General features: G+C 33.8%; 1 protein-coding gene across 3 annotated transcripts in view; it reads left to right on the forward strand.

Annotated features, from left to right (window-relative positions):
• HACE1 (HECT domain and ankyrin repeat containing E3 ubiquitin protein ligase 1) overlaps positions 1–13,688 on the forward strand; it is a 94,352-nt gene that overhangs the window by 63,786 nt on the left and 16,878 nt on the right. For all 3 annotated transcript variants that reach the window (XM_082405210.1, XM_082405209.1, XM_082405211.1), the window contains 5 exons: positions 1,461–1,572; positions 1,664–1,761; positions 1,944–2,031; positions 6,055–6,204; positions 6,718–6,914. In XM_082405210.1, the coding sequence (XP_082261336.1) occupies positions 1,461–1,572; positions 1,664–1,761; positions 1,944–2,031; positions 6,055–6,204; positions 6,718–6,914 (645 nt within the window). The remainder of the gene's footprint in view (positions 1–1,460; positions 1,573–1,663; positions 1,762–1,943; positions 2,032–6,054; positions 6,205–6,717; positions 6,915–13,688) is intronic.

The raw sequence follows: 13,688 nt of genomic DNA on the forward strand, positions 1-13,688 counted from the left end.
TTGTTCATGACTCTCTTTCTAATGTCTCAGCTGCAGAACGTTCTAGTATTTATTTCTAAGCTCTTAGTAGTTATATCCCAAGTAACCTTAAATTCAGAATATATAAAACCTCATTCGTTGTCTTCCACCAGTGCCTTCTAGGAGTGGGGTAGACGGGGGTGGTGCTGGGGTTCCCCCTCTAAGCTGTTTCTGATTTTAAGTTCTGCCCCTAGAGATCTTCTCTTACTTTTCTTCTTTATTCAGAGGAGTAATGTCTTTCATATTTACTTCATTGTTCTTCTTTCCTACTATGACCAGGACCGTATCACTCTATACCTATTATTTCAACTGCTGCCTAGATGGCCTCCCTTTATCCTGGTACTACTCTCATTTTAATGAGTGCATTTACCATGCTATTCCTCTGACCAAGTATCTTCAGTGGCCACTGTGTTTTTTACTTGATTCGAAGGATCCATAATTATGTCCTTGATTTACTTACAAAAACTTCCTTCTTTCAATACGTGTAGGGTTATGCCGGCGCCTTCACTGCATCTTCCGCGGAGACACGGTTTCTCCTTTTGAGCCTTTTTCCTTGTCTGCCTTAGCCTGGTGTGCTTTCTTTTCCTCCTGCTTGAGCAAGACCTACCCATCTTTAAGTCCTGGTTCAGACCAGGACCTCATGAAGCCTTTGTACTCCACTTATCTGCACAATCTCTGAATTCTTAGTGCACTGTGGTCTGTACTTCACTGTTTAGAACTCGATATCATTATGTGTTATATTGTTCCAATGTTATTCTCATCTCTTTAACTGTATTAAACAGTTTTCAGCAATGAAATTTTTACAGCTCTTATGTTACCTGAGTATTGGCACATCCTAGGTACTCAATAATACTTTCTGATGAATAAAATTACAAATCACTTACAGTTTGCATATCTGGCAAAAGAACAAAAGGTAGAGACTTTCTTTACTGCTCATGAGATCTTATTCTTCAGTTTTTAGGGTGGAGGAAGGGAAGAAAAAAGGATAACAAATTCCTTTCTAGTTGCTGCATATATTCAAAGGATAGAAATTAAAATTAGGCGTAAAGATTATTTTCATAGAAAATTAAATGAACATGCAACATAATTTTTCTGGATGTGGAAATTCATTCTTACAAGCCTTCTTGGGTTTAAAAGAAATTGAGAGTGTGTTCAATTGTATGTCTGATATTGAATTCTTTTAATTTATCAAGTCTTTTCTGTTGATAATGTAGGGAATTAAAAGAAATATGCTCTCTAGGTAGTCAAAGTGTTTCAGCTCAGATCTGCCTTTTTGTGAATAGTGGATGAAATATCAGAACCTTATCTAGAACTACTTATTATAAATAAAGGTCTAAGAATGATTATTTGTAGAAAGGGCATTTAGCATGCTAGTTAAGTAAATCTGACAGTTAAGTGACTGAAATACTGCTAACATATTTCACTGTTATTTGTTGGGGTAGCCATTTAAAGATCGCTGTGAATGGTTCTATGAACATTTGCATTCAGGACAGCCAGATTCAGACATGGTGCACAGGCCAGTGAATGAAAATGATATCCTGCTAGTTCACAGAGGTATGTTTAACAAAGTGATGTGTGTGTGAGGCACGAAATACAAGTTATTGTAAATTTTAATATGTAAAATTAACCAATGCTACATATTTAGATTCTATTTTTAGGAGTAGCTGTGAAGTTGTGTCAAAAGCAAATTGTGCAAAGCTAAAGCAAGGAATTGCGGTACGGTTCCATGGAGAAGAAGGCATGGTGGGTATAAAAATCAGTGTTGTTAAGATCACTGTCTCTAAAAGATTGAAATGCCCTTCAATAAAGTTTAATATTTAATTGATAATGGAAGAAATTTAATATAATTTTAATGTTATTATTATTTAGAAAAAAATTTCACCATATATTTCTGTTGATACTTAATCTTATTTTCTTGAACTCAGGGTCAAGGTGTTGTGCGTGAGTGGTTTGATATTCTGTCTAATGAGATAGTCAATCCTGATTATGCATTGTTTACCCAGTCAGCTGATGGTAAGTTGTACAGTCTAGATGACTTTTTCTGTGACTTGTCACATTTTCAGACTACTTCAGTGCATTTTATCCTTTTATTCCTATAGTAGCCCTGTGAGCTAGGGTGGTTGGATATTCCCTTTTCATAGAAGAGGACATTGAAATTCAGGGTTTTTGTTTACGTTAGCAGTTAATGAGTGGTAGGATCTTGAGTGGAACCTGACTCAGCCTAGCGTTCTTTCCTCTGAACAGTTGGTTCTCAAATGCTTGCCTCAAGGACTAGTGCTGGCCTCAAAGAAGTTTTCATCAGTTCTTTGTATAAAATAAAACTAAATTTATTCAATTTAAGGATCGTCCTTTAGTCTACCTTTCTTGAGTTAAAATTTCCTTTTATAAAATCATGCTAGTAGATGAACTTAAAAAAAATACAAGTCCGTGTTGGAAAAGTTAAAATTTGCTAACCCTATTTGAGTTTCCAACTCTTAAAAGTTATTGGTCATTAAAAACAAAGTCTAGAAATCATGGTGTGTTAAATCTTAACTTATAATCTGTTTGTTTATAGTAACTTTGTTTTCAGCCCTTTTAAAAGATTAAGAGTTGGTAACTAAAAAGCTCTTATTTAACCATGTAATGCAAATAAAAAACTCTCTTTATTGAAATGATGTTTGCTACCTACTGAATTGTAATTTGATACTGTAGGCTAGATGGCAGTGTTTACCACCTCATTTGTATAAGATATACCTGAGAGTTCTTTAACTTAATAAAGATTTACATCCAAGTGAAGGTGGGATTTCAGTTTTTAAATGCTTTGTTCAGTTGCTTTCATTTCCTGAAAAATTTTTCTTTCCCAATGTTTAAATTCTTCTATAAGGAGAGAGTGTCTTATTAATTGTAGTTTCCTATTGTATCCAACCAAACCAGCAGCAAATCTCCATTAAATAAGAAGGATGACTGTATGAGAGGCAAGTGGGGGTGGGCTGCAGTGATGCTTGGGAACTGCAGATATTCACCTATGTGATGGGCTCCTCAGACACATTTGGTGTATTTGAAATTATTTAGGAATATGGGACTTCCTACTTTAATTCTGTAACCTTTGATTATTTGCTCTGAGATGAACTTAGTGTCTTTGTGATTTTACGACAAGTATGATGAGGCCCTAGTTTAGTTATTTAGGCCTAATCTTTGAAGCAGGATTTAGCATTAAAACATTGTATTTTAGATTTATTTCTTTTCTTTATAGTCCCTTATTCTAAGTTGTTTATTTAGTTTCATATCTGAAAAACAGATTTGGTGTGGAATCATTAGTTGAGGTGATTATTCTACAAATTTATAGCAGATAATATGATGAAGCACATAGACCATAGTTTCTGATTCGTCCTTTTTGTAAGCCATGTATGTCTTCTCTTTGGGGCTGTAATATTAATAAAATATAGATGAAATATTTTCATGTTCTTATGTTTAGTTGACAAGAAGAAAATTACATTTAGGGTTCCTAAATGTGGGGAATGTTTGGATAGACCTAATGTATGTAGTAATTTCTTTAAAGCTTGCTTTCTAATTAAATTAAGATGCTTACTATAGAGCAATAGTAGTGTAGTAGAGTGGCTAAGAGTTTGGCCTTTGGCGCATTCCACTGAATGTGAATCCTAGCTCTGTCCCTTTTTCTGCTATGATCTTGTGCCAATAAATGTAATATTTCTGGACCTTGATTTCCTTATTTGAATATGGTGATAACTTATGTTTTGTAATATAGTGGGAAATCAGCTGATGTGTAAAAATGCTTAGCCCAATGCCTGGCACATAGAAATCAGAAATAAATATTAGATGCTATTATTATTTTTAAAATATTTTTAAAAATTAATTTATTTTATTTATTCATTTTTTTTTGGCTGCGTTGGGTCTTCGTTGCTGCACGTGGGCTTTCTCTAGTTGAGGCGAGCAGGGGCTACTCTTCTTTGTGATGCACGGGCTTCACACTGCGGTGGCTTCTCTTGTTGCGGAGCACGGGCTCTAGGTGCATGGGCTTCAGTAGTTGTGGCACATGGGCTCAGTAGTTGTGGTTCGCGAGCTCTAAAGCACAGGCTCAGTACTTTTGGTGCACAGGCTTAGTTGCTCCGCGGCATGTGGGATCTTCCCAGACCAGGGCTCGAACCCTTGTCCCCTGCGTTGGCAGGTGGATTCTTAACCATTGCACCACCAGGGAAGCCCGATGCTATTATTATTAGTCTGTGAAAATGATATTTTCTTATTGAATAGGGTTTTTCTGAGATGATGAAATGTCACAGTTTTATTGGTTTTGAACTTAAAACATGACATAAACTTTATATTCTATCTTAATTCACTTTCGAGCTAAAAATTATTATTCGTTTCCTGAAGACATTTTCCCCCGTTTGTTTCCTTTTTTTCTTTTGATTTCTCTGTATCTATTCTTTTTAATAACCCAAATTTCCCAGAAAGTACTTAGAGAAGGAATTATACACAGACCTAGGGGAGGAAATAGGTAAAAGTGTTTCTGATTATTCTCAGAATATTGTATTTTTGGAATAATGGTTATGTTTGTCTTTGAAGTCTTTCTTCATCTCACAAAACTTTGTTTTGACCTTTTTTTTTTTTTTTGGCTGTGCTGGGTCTTCGTTGTGGCATGCGGGCTCTCTAGTTGTGGTGTGTGGGCTCCAGAGCGCGCAGGCTAAGTAGTTGAGGTGGGCGGGCTCTCCAGTTGTGGCACGTGGGCTTAGTTGCGCACAGCATGTGGGATCTTAGTTACCCCACCAGGAATCGAACCCGCGTCCCCTGCATTGGAAGGCGGATTCTTAACCACTGGACCACCGGGAAGTCCCTGGTTTGACTTGTAATACCCAGTCTTACATCATGACTGGGAATGATTCTCAAAAGGTACTTAACAGTGGGTGACTAGCTTCATGTGGCCCTTTTAAGTCATTCAGCCATAAGCTTCCAAATGTGTACCTTATATCTAAGTAAACTTACTGGTCATGTCAATTTAGTCCAGTGCCAGCACTGATAAATCAAAAGACCAGCAAAGCACAAAGAGTTAAAATATGTATGCTCAATGGCCAAACATTTCACTTTCCAATACTTTCACTTTTCCTTTGTTTATTTTTGATGCTATTTCATTAGATTTATCAGTCTTTCTTTTTGCCCAGGTACCTAGAAGAGAAGTAAATAGCATGAGCTCAGTAAATATTTGTTGAATGAATGAGAGGTAGTGATCACACAGAAAAAATAAGGAAGGTTATTTAAAGTTGAGATCTTGGTATTAGGTTTTTCCATTGCACTACATTTTTTTTTGAGACTTTCTTATTGTGGTAAAGTATACATAACATAAAATTTACCATTTTAACCATTTAAAAGTGTACACTTCAGTGGCATTAAGTACATTCACCACTATCTATTTCCAGACTTTTTTTTCATGTAACTGGAATTACCCTCCATTGCACTAGAGTTTGGCAATAGTCAATAACTATTGCTAATGCTGTTTTTGCTTTTATACCTCAGTGGTACTTATTCAAACTTGATTATTTGTCATGAGGAAAACAGTTGTACATTTAAAAATTTTAGTTATTCTCTTGTAGTGCTCAATTCCTTAAGGAGCAAAATGTAGTGAATACCTGCTACGCTGGGCATGTAAAGGTGAATGAGACAATGTCTGCCCTAATTCATAGCCTAAGTAGTTATTTCCACACTGCCTGGGAAAACGTGTGTGTGTGTGTGTGTGTGTGTGTGTGTGTGTATGTATTTCTAGGATCTCTCTGACACCTCTTCCAACTACTTTCGGTGAAAAGTATTCTAAAATTTTCTCTCTGCACAAAGACTTATTCTGATAAGTATGTGTGAATTAATGATTATCTTTAGTATTTCCAATTCCGCTGTTAAATATTCCACAAAGAACATTCTTTGCTGAAGAACGTTTATACATAATGTAACCTTAGCTTTGCTGCAGTTGTATGTGAACTAATTTACCTGCATTGAAATGATCTCTCTTATGCATGGTCTTAAAAATAAATTACTTTGTCTTTATTTTAATAGGAACAACTTTTCAACCTAATAGCAACTCCTATGTAAATCCTGATCACTTGAACTATTTCCGGTTTGCTGGACAGATCTTGGGATTAGCTCTGAACCATAGGCAGCTGGTGAACATTTACTTCACGAGATCATTCTACAAGCACATTCTTGGTATGGCTCCATTGTTATTTCCTTAGGCATTTATTTAAAGTGTTTTTCTTATAGGCTTTAGCGAAAATTAAGTAGATAAATGGTGGCATTTTGGGTGAATAATTTTTATTTTGATTGGAGACAGTCTGTGTATGTAAGGCATTTGGGGGCCTGAGGGAAAGAAAAAAATAACCTACATTTTTGATTTAAAAAAGTTTTTTTTTCCATTTTAGTGTGTGTATGTTTATGCTAAAAATGCATTTTAATATCAATATACTTAAGAGAATTGGCACTTTTTAAAGTTTATAATAAGTTCCTGAATAGCTGTTTCAAAGAAAGGTTACATTGTAGAAATGTAAGCTTAAATTTACAGACTTCCAAATTCAGGAATTAACATTCATTTAAATCATGCTGTGAATTGGATTATATTTTGCAGTTTTACAGAGTATCTGTAGAGGGCAGTATTTCACCATTAAACAGATAAGGAAAGGCAGAAACATTTAGAATATAACTGCTGTATGTTTGCATTTTTAGGTATTCCTGTGAATTACCAAGATGTGGCATCCATTGATCCAGAATATGCCAAAAATTTGCAGTGGATTTTAGATAATGATATTAGTGATTTGGGTCTAGAACTAACTTTTTCTGTTGAGACTGATGTGTTTGGAGCAATGGAAGAGGTGCCTTTGAAACCTGGGGGTGGAAGTATTCTTGTAACACAAAATAACAAAGTAAGTATTTGAATTTTTACCTTAGCCATTGTTTGTAACTTAGCCCTGATAGTTTGCTAATTACTCTAAAGTCTCCTGGCACTAGCCAGGAAAACTTTTACTGTTAGAGTTTTGTAACATTTATAACAGATAAAATATTTAAATTAACTAAACCATCAAATACCAGACTTCAAATTATAAAGGATCATTTCATTGTTGTGTTAGATATGCTGAGGCAGTTCCTGAAGCAGCCTAGAGCATAGTTCAGTTGATTGTGTAAGTTGGGCATCAGCATATCAAAACATTTGATTAGAAATATAAACCTACATCAATATCATATTTGCACTAGATCACTATTTCATGTTTTAGAAGTACGATATTAAGAGTTCCAATAGAGAGAAGAAATCCCAGTGTTTAAACTTTGTACATACTTTTGGGATGCAGTAAATTCTACGGGACCTCTGAACTTGATTTTTTTTTTAACTTTATAACTTGATTCTTTTTATTTATTCTTATATCTCCTGTTTGTACATATTTTCTAAAAACTTGGTGCATGTTTTAAATTATACTGTTGAAAGTTATATTACTTTAATATATAATACAGCTTTATTTTATGTTTTGATAGATTATGTAGGAAATTGGAAGTCAGAAAATCTGGTTTTGGAATTCCAGTTCTATCACTTACCAGTAGCAACTTCTGGTAAAACAGGACTAAAACCTTTTTCCTTTCCTTTCATTGGATTATAATTCCAAGACAGCTTCAGAATCAGCTAACTTAAAAAATAATGTCCTCTGAATCATTTTGTAGACTAGAGATATAGTAAAATATAGTTTTTTTTTTTTTTTTTAAAGGCCAAAAGACTTGGCCGTGTTTTAACCTCTTTGAGCCTCAGTTTTCTATTCTGTGTGCTTGGGATAATAATGCCTCCCATACAGAATTGGTACCAGCATTTTGTAAACTGAAAACACAACACAAAAGTTAGTTTTTATTGGATAGTTTTCTATAAAAATAGGTTCCTAGGTTTCACATATCTATAGGAATGAAGACCTAAATTAAGCTACATAATTTTACCTTTTGAAACTTAGATACTATACATATTTAAAAAAAATAGAAATTTAGTTTTTGAATATAAAATCAGGACCTGAGTTTTTGTACATTTATACTTAGTAAAGTTTTAGTCTACCCTCTCATTTTACACATGAGGACGCTGAAGCCTGAAGAGTTAATGGTAAAGCTGGGGCCAAAACCCAGGTCTCCTAGTTTCAAGTCTAAGGTTCTTCATCCTGTTAGTAAAAGTAATCACACTGAGGTAGATCTTACTTGATTTAATATAATGAGTCACGTTAAACTCTAGAAGATTAAAATAGTAAAATGCTTAAAATAATTTTTTGAATCTATATGAACTTGCCAGTGAATGGAAATTTTTAAAAAATCTTCTAATTATTAGATTGTCCACCTCATAGTGCATTTATTATTTTATTTTACAGTGGATACCTCCTCTCAATTAGGGGTAATGAAGTCATAAAATCTTCATTATAAGCAAGTGATTGCTTTTCATGAGAGAATCTCATACATGATTCCTATCTGTGAATACACTCTCTGGTGACTGGATTTGTCACTCCTCTCAGATGTATTTTATATGAAAAGTGGAAAGGCTCATTCAATTCAAAGGCTCTACAATTGCATGGTAGATAGCTATATTTATACTTGTATCTCCTAACAGCCTCCCTTCCATATGACATGATTTTTGTTTAGATTTTTAAAATACGTATTTTATTCTTTTGCATTTGTGTTTTTGTATTAAAATCTAGAAAGAAGGAAGATATTTAATAAATAATAACAAATAAGAATACACTTACATTGAGGCTTGATCGTGAGTCTAGCATGAGGCTGGAATATTGCTGTAACATTAAAGAGCTTGGAAGTTTTGTTTCTAAATTTAGCACATTTTTATTTAACTATATTATTGACATTGTTTTGTTAATGACAGGCTAACTTTGATGATGAGGTTCAGTAATATAGAGGTAAAAGCAGGATCTCAATCACTAATATGTTAATTCTGAGCTTTTATTTTTCTAATACAAACATTTCTCACAATAAAATAAGCCTCTCATTTTTCTAGTATTACCAGTAAGGGTCAAGTGTAATTGTATATCAAATTGTTGATGCTTAAGCATTTAATGTTTGTGCAATAAGCAACCTGAGTTTTTAAAATTAAAAATCTTTAAAAACATACTAACATTTTAAATTGATCACTTGATTTAGAATTGTTAAATTATTCAATTTACAAATAAAATTTTCAAACCATGTTCTTTAGAGGTGTTGTTATATTTTAACATACATTTCTGTCATGAACTTTTTCTGTTACTCTAGGGTCAGCCTTTTACTTACTTAACTTTAGGTATAAAGTTATAATTGTCACATTTGGAATCAACTTCAGAATTTCTAAGCATATTGAAGCTTAAATGACTTGCCAAGCGTGTTAGTAAGAAAAAGTCGATATAAGCTAATCTCCACATGGGGGAGTCATTTATTCCTAAGTTTTATTGAAAGGCTTTGGTAATTATAGACTGAAACCAAATAGATAAAATACCTTTGTTTAAAAAGAAGTATATTAATAAATACAAGTAATGTAGGCAGAACAGTATATATTAGTTCCATATTTGAAATAAAATTCTCTTTTAAATTTAATTTTATATCTGTCAATGATTTGTTTTAAAATCTAGAGGAAAAAATAAGATCACTTGGTTTCACTTTGGAAAATGGCTGAATTACCAGGAGCTGAACATTTACATTTAAATAGTATTTTCAGCATTTTAAAAAGTTTTGCTTTAACTTTTCACTTTCACTTTTAAATTCTTGACCAAAGATAAAATTGTGGAACCATAAAACCTTCAGTTAGGGGTGACATATTTTTGCTAGACCTTCAGTTCTAGCTCTTAGTACTGAAGAGTAAGCTCGGTGGCTTTTAAGTGTTAACAACACTTTTACCATACTAATCATAAAGTTCATTAAGGCTGGGAGAGAACAAAATGGGGTGAAATGGGACAGGATATCAGGGAATGGAGGAGGTGGCATGGAAGTTGAGTTATAGAGGAGAAGCATTAAGTGGTCAGATAGGAGTAAGAAAGGGGAGAAGGAAATGTTCTGGGCTTATAGAAGGGCACAGAGATGGCAGAGCATGGTATGTTTGGGGAACCACAGGTAGGTCAGAGTTGTAGATCTTAGCTTAGATTGCAAAGTAAATGAGTGGGAAAAGATGAGGTGGGGGAGGTAGACAGGGACCAAATTCTGAAAGACTTTGCATCCACAATTAGAGATTTGAAAATTATTCTGAAGGCTTAGGGATGATTGCAGATGCTGTAGAGGACACTGACATGATTGAATTTCTGTTTTTTAAGGAAAACAACACCAATCTCAGCTTGGAGTGTGAAGAATGGGTTGAAATGGGGCAATATTGGAGTCAGGGCAACTGATAGGTGATTGGGGAGCATGCATGAGTGATTTTATAAGACAGTGGCAGTGAGGATGGAGAAAATGAGACAGCTTTTGAAGATGTAGAATTTATAGAACATGGTAATTAGCTGTTTGGGAAGGTGAAAAAGAGGAAGGACTCCAGGATGAGCCACTTAGGTGGATGGGCTCCAGAATGATGGGCGGTGGTGTCATTCTCCTAGTCATCAACCTCATCCCATAATTGTGTTCTCTAGTGATGATAATAGCCACTGCCTATTGAGTACTTTGTGTATATTTCATTTATTCGAGTTGTGGTCTTTGTGCATTTCTCATTTACTATAACAGCCTTTTGAGATAGTTATTTCTATTCATTCAGTGTGGAAACAGCTTTAATAATAAAAGCGTCTTACATTTATTAAGTGTTTATAATGTGCTAGGCACTGTTAAAAGTGCTTTATGTGTATTAACTTACACTTAAACAATCCTATGAGGTATAGATACCCCTTTCTACAGGTGAGGAAACTGAAGCATAGAGAGGTTAAGTAGCTTTCCTCCAAATCACAAGGCTAATAAGTGGTGGATTTGAATCCAGACAGTCTATAAATTTCAAGCCTGAGCTTGTAACTACGACACTATATTTCTTTAGAATATAGACAGTTAAATAACTGTCTAAGGGCTCAAAATTGGTAACTGGTAGACCCTCAGTTTAAATCGAGGTCTGTATGGTTGTGTAACTGCTGGGCCTCTCATTTACTAAGGCAGTGAATATGAACAAAGTAGCAAATACAAATTTAGTGTGTTTTCCAAATTTATGGTTAGCAAAGGGCAAGGATGGGGAGGGAGGGATAAATGAGGAGTTTGGGATTAACAGATACATACTACTATATATAAAATAGATAAACAACAAGGACCTACTGTATAGCACAGGGAACTATACTCAATACTTGTAATACCCTATAATGGAAAAGAGTATGGAAAAGAATATATGTATACATATATATAACTGAATCACTTTGGTGTACATCTGAAACTAACAAAACATTGTAAATCAACTATACTTCAATTAAAAAATTTAGTATGTTTTCCTCCATTTCATTTTTATTTGGTTAATACCTTATATTTTATTGCTAGTTTAATTTGATTTATTTCACGTACAAGCACATTTGATGCCCATCCAAGTACAAAATACGAGCTTGTCTATATAGATTATTGACTTAAAGTGGATTCCTATGTGTATCTTCAGAAAAGTATACTATGAGAGATCTTTTTATTACTCTGAAAACTTTTAAAACAGTTTAGGTCTAAGGTTCTCCATATTGAGTATTTTTAGATTGGGTTTTAAATTATCTTTAGTATCTTTTTGTCAGTGAAGGAGAACGTACTTTTCTTTGCATTTTAGTTGGTATATTCTAAAAATTCACTTTAACAATCACCAAATCCTTGTAATGGTAACCTGAAGAGTCACTATTTTCAATGACTGAATTTGTTCCACGGAAACTGATGTAATAGGATTTTTATCAGACTATCAATCTTTATAACTAATTAGTGACCTTAAAAATAAGAATATATTGGTAAAGGATAAATTATTGGAAAATGTTACATTGTAAAAGTGTGCCTCTCTTTTTTCTTATATCTACTTATTCCTGCAGAAGAAATCTGGTATCCTTTGAGTTTTCAGTGGAGAAATTTTCCATGAAAACTCTTACATACCAGAGCAATAATAATCAAGTGGATAAGCCCAGGAAAGAAGCTTTTATTACTAAAGGATTTATATTCAAACAGTGAATTATGCCAGTCATAATGCCATTTAAACTGTTAATTTAAAAGTAAAAATAACTATTTCAAACAGTTTTACAAGTATGTCCAAGTTTATCAGCTTACTTGGGATAAGAACATTTTGCTTTCACTATTAGAAGTTAACTATTAGTTAAGTAAACATGGTTTTTATATGTGTGTGTATATATATATATATATATATATATATATATCAAGAAATCGTGAAAAAAATTTTCAAGAAGAAAAATAGCTTCAAAAAAAAAGGTGTCAATTTTCAACGTTACCACCACTCCTCGTAAGAAGACATAATTTAGATTCAAAGCCTGAAACGAAGTTAAAATTTTAAGGAAGATTTCCAAGGGGTGATACTATTCATTGCACACATTCAGAAGACTAGGAGATAATTAAAACAAAATGTTTCTGTAACTAGACATGCAGTTTAACTGGAACGTAATATCTGAAAGTTGAATCTCAATTTTAGTGTTTTTATTTTTCCCTTGGCACTTATTCTTTGCTTACCTATCTTATATCAGTTATGAGGCTCAGAGGTTGAGCTAGGAAAAAGTTGCTAAGGCTCTTTTTTATTTTGTTATCTCTGTGCTGAGGCTTTCTAAGTTGAAAGCTTTCTGTAAACATAACTATTTCACCAGAACAGGTACTAACTCAGATTCTTTAGTTAATTCTCCAGTTTACTTTTGTGGCATCTGGTATTATCTTATGCCCTCAAAGAATTAACAGTACAACTCAGGTGGGAGCACGTATGCATCTATTGGGGATAAAAATACCCCCCACAACCAAGTTATATCATGTCTTTAAATACCTTAGAATGAAGTGGGATTTTAGGTTTCCTTTATATTTAATATTTATTTGAGCAACTCTTTATGCCAGTGTTTTGTGGACTGATTGTCATCTACATGTTGACTGTTTCCTTAGAGCATTTAAGGTATTTGATGTAGTTACTCAAGGGCATGAAGTGTGTGGGTGAGTCCCTTGGATGCCTTCGTAGGTGGTGGGAATGCAACCAGTGTATTTCTGTACAGTATGAACTGTCAGAATGTTAGTGTATGATAACGGTGGATGTTCGTAGTAATAATTGTGTCATCAAGAACATGTTAATGTGTGTTATTCTCTCTGAGGATGTGCTCTTTAAGGAGGCAGGGAAACATTTTAGAAGCAGCTGGATTTAGATTTTTTCTCTTAAACACAGTTGTCTTTCAACTACCTGGAAAACTCTTACTTTACTAAACAACTCAGGAGAATTTGTGATGGCTAGGATTTTATTTTACTGAGAAATAATTTAGACCAAGATTTTTCCATATTTAAATTAACTTAATATGGAGACTGGTATCTGGAGGAGCTGATTTTTCACAAATTGATATCCAATAACTGTGGGCCAGAGCTACAAAAATAAATGTGGGAAATAATATTAGAGGGGACATTAGTATACTTGTGAAATTAATTTTTAAAAATAGAATGTATGAGGAAGTAATAGGAATTAATTGATAGAAAAGAGTGTGTACTATTCTGATAAATATGGAATACAATGGCAAACTAAAATAAAG

This window comes from Balaenoptera borealis, assembly GCF_965194805.1.
Source record: "Balaenoptera borealis genome assembly, chromosome: 9".
Taxonomy (NCBI): domain Eukaryota; kingdom Metazoa; phylum Chordata; class Mammalia; order Artiodactyla; family Balaenopteridae; genus Balaenoptera; species Balaenoptera borealis.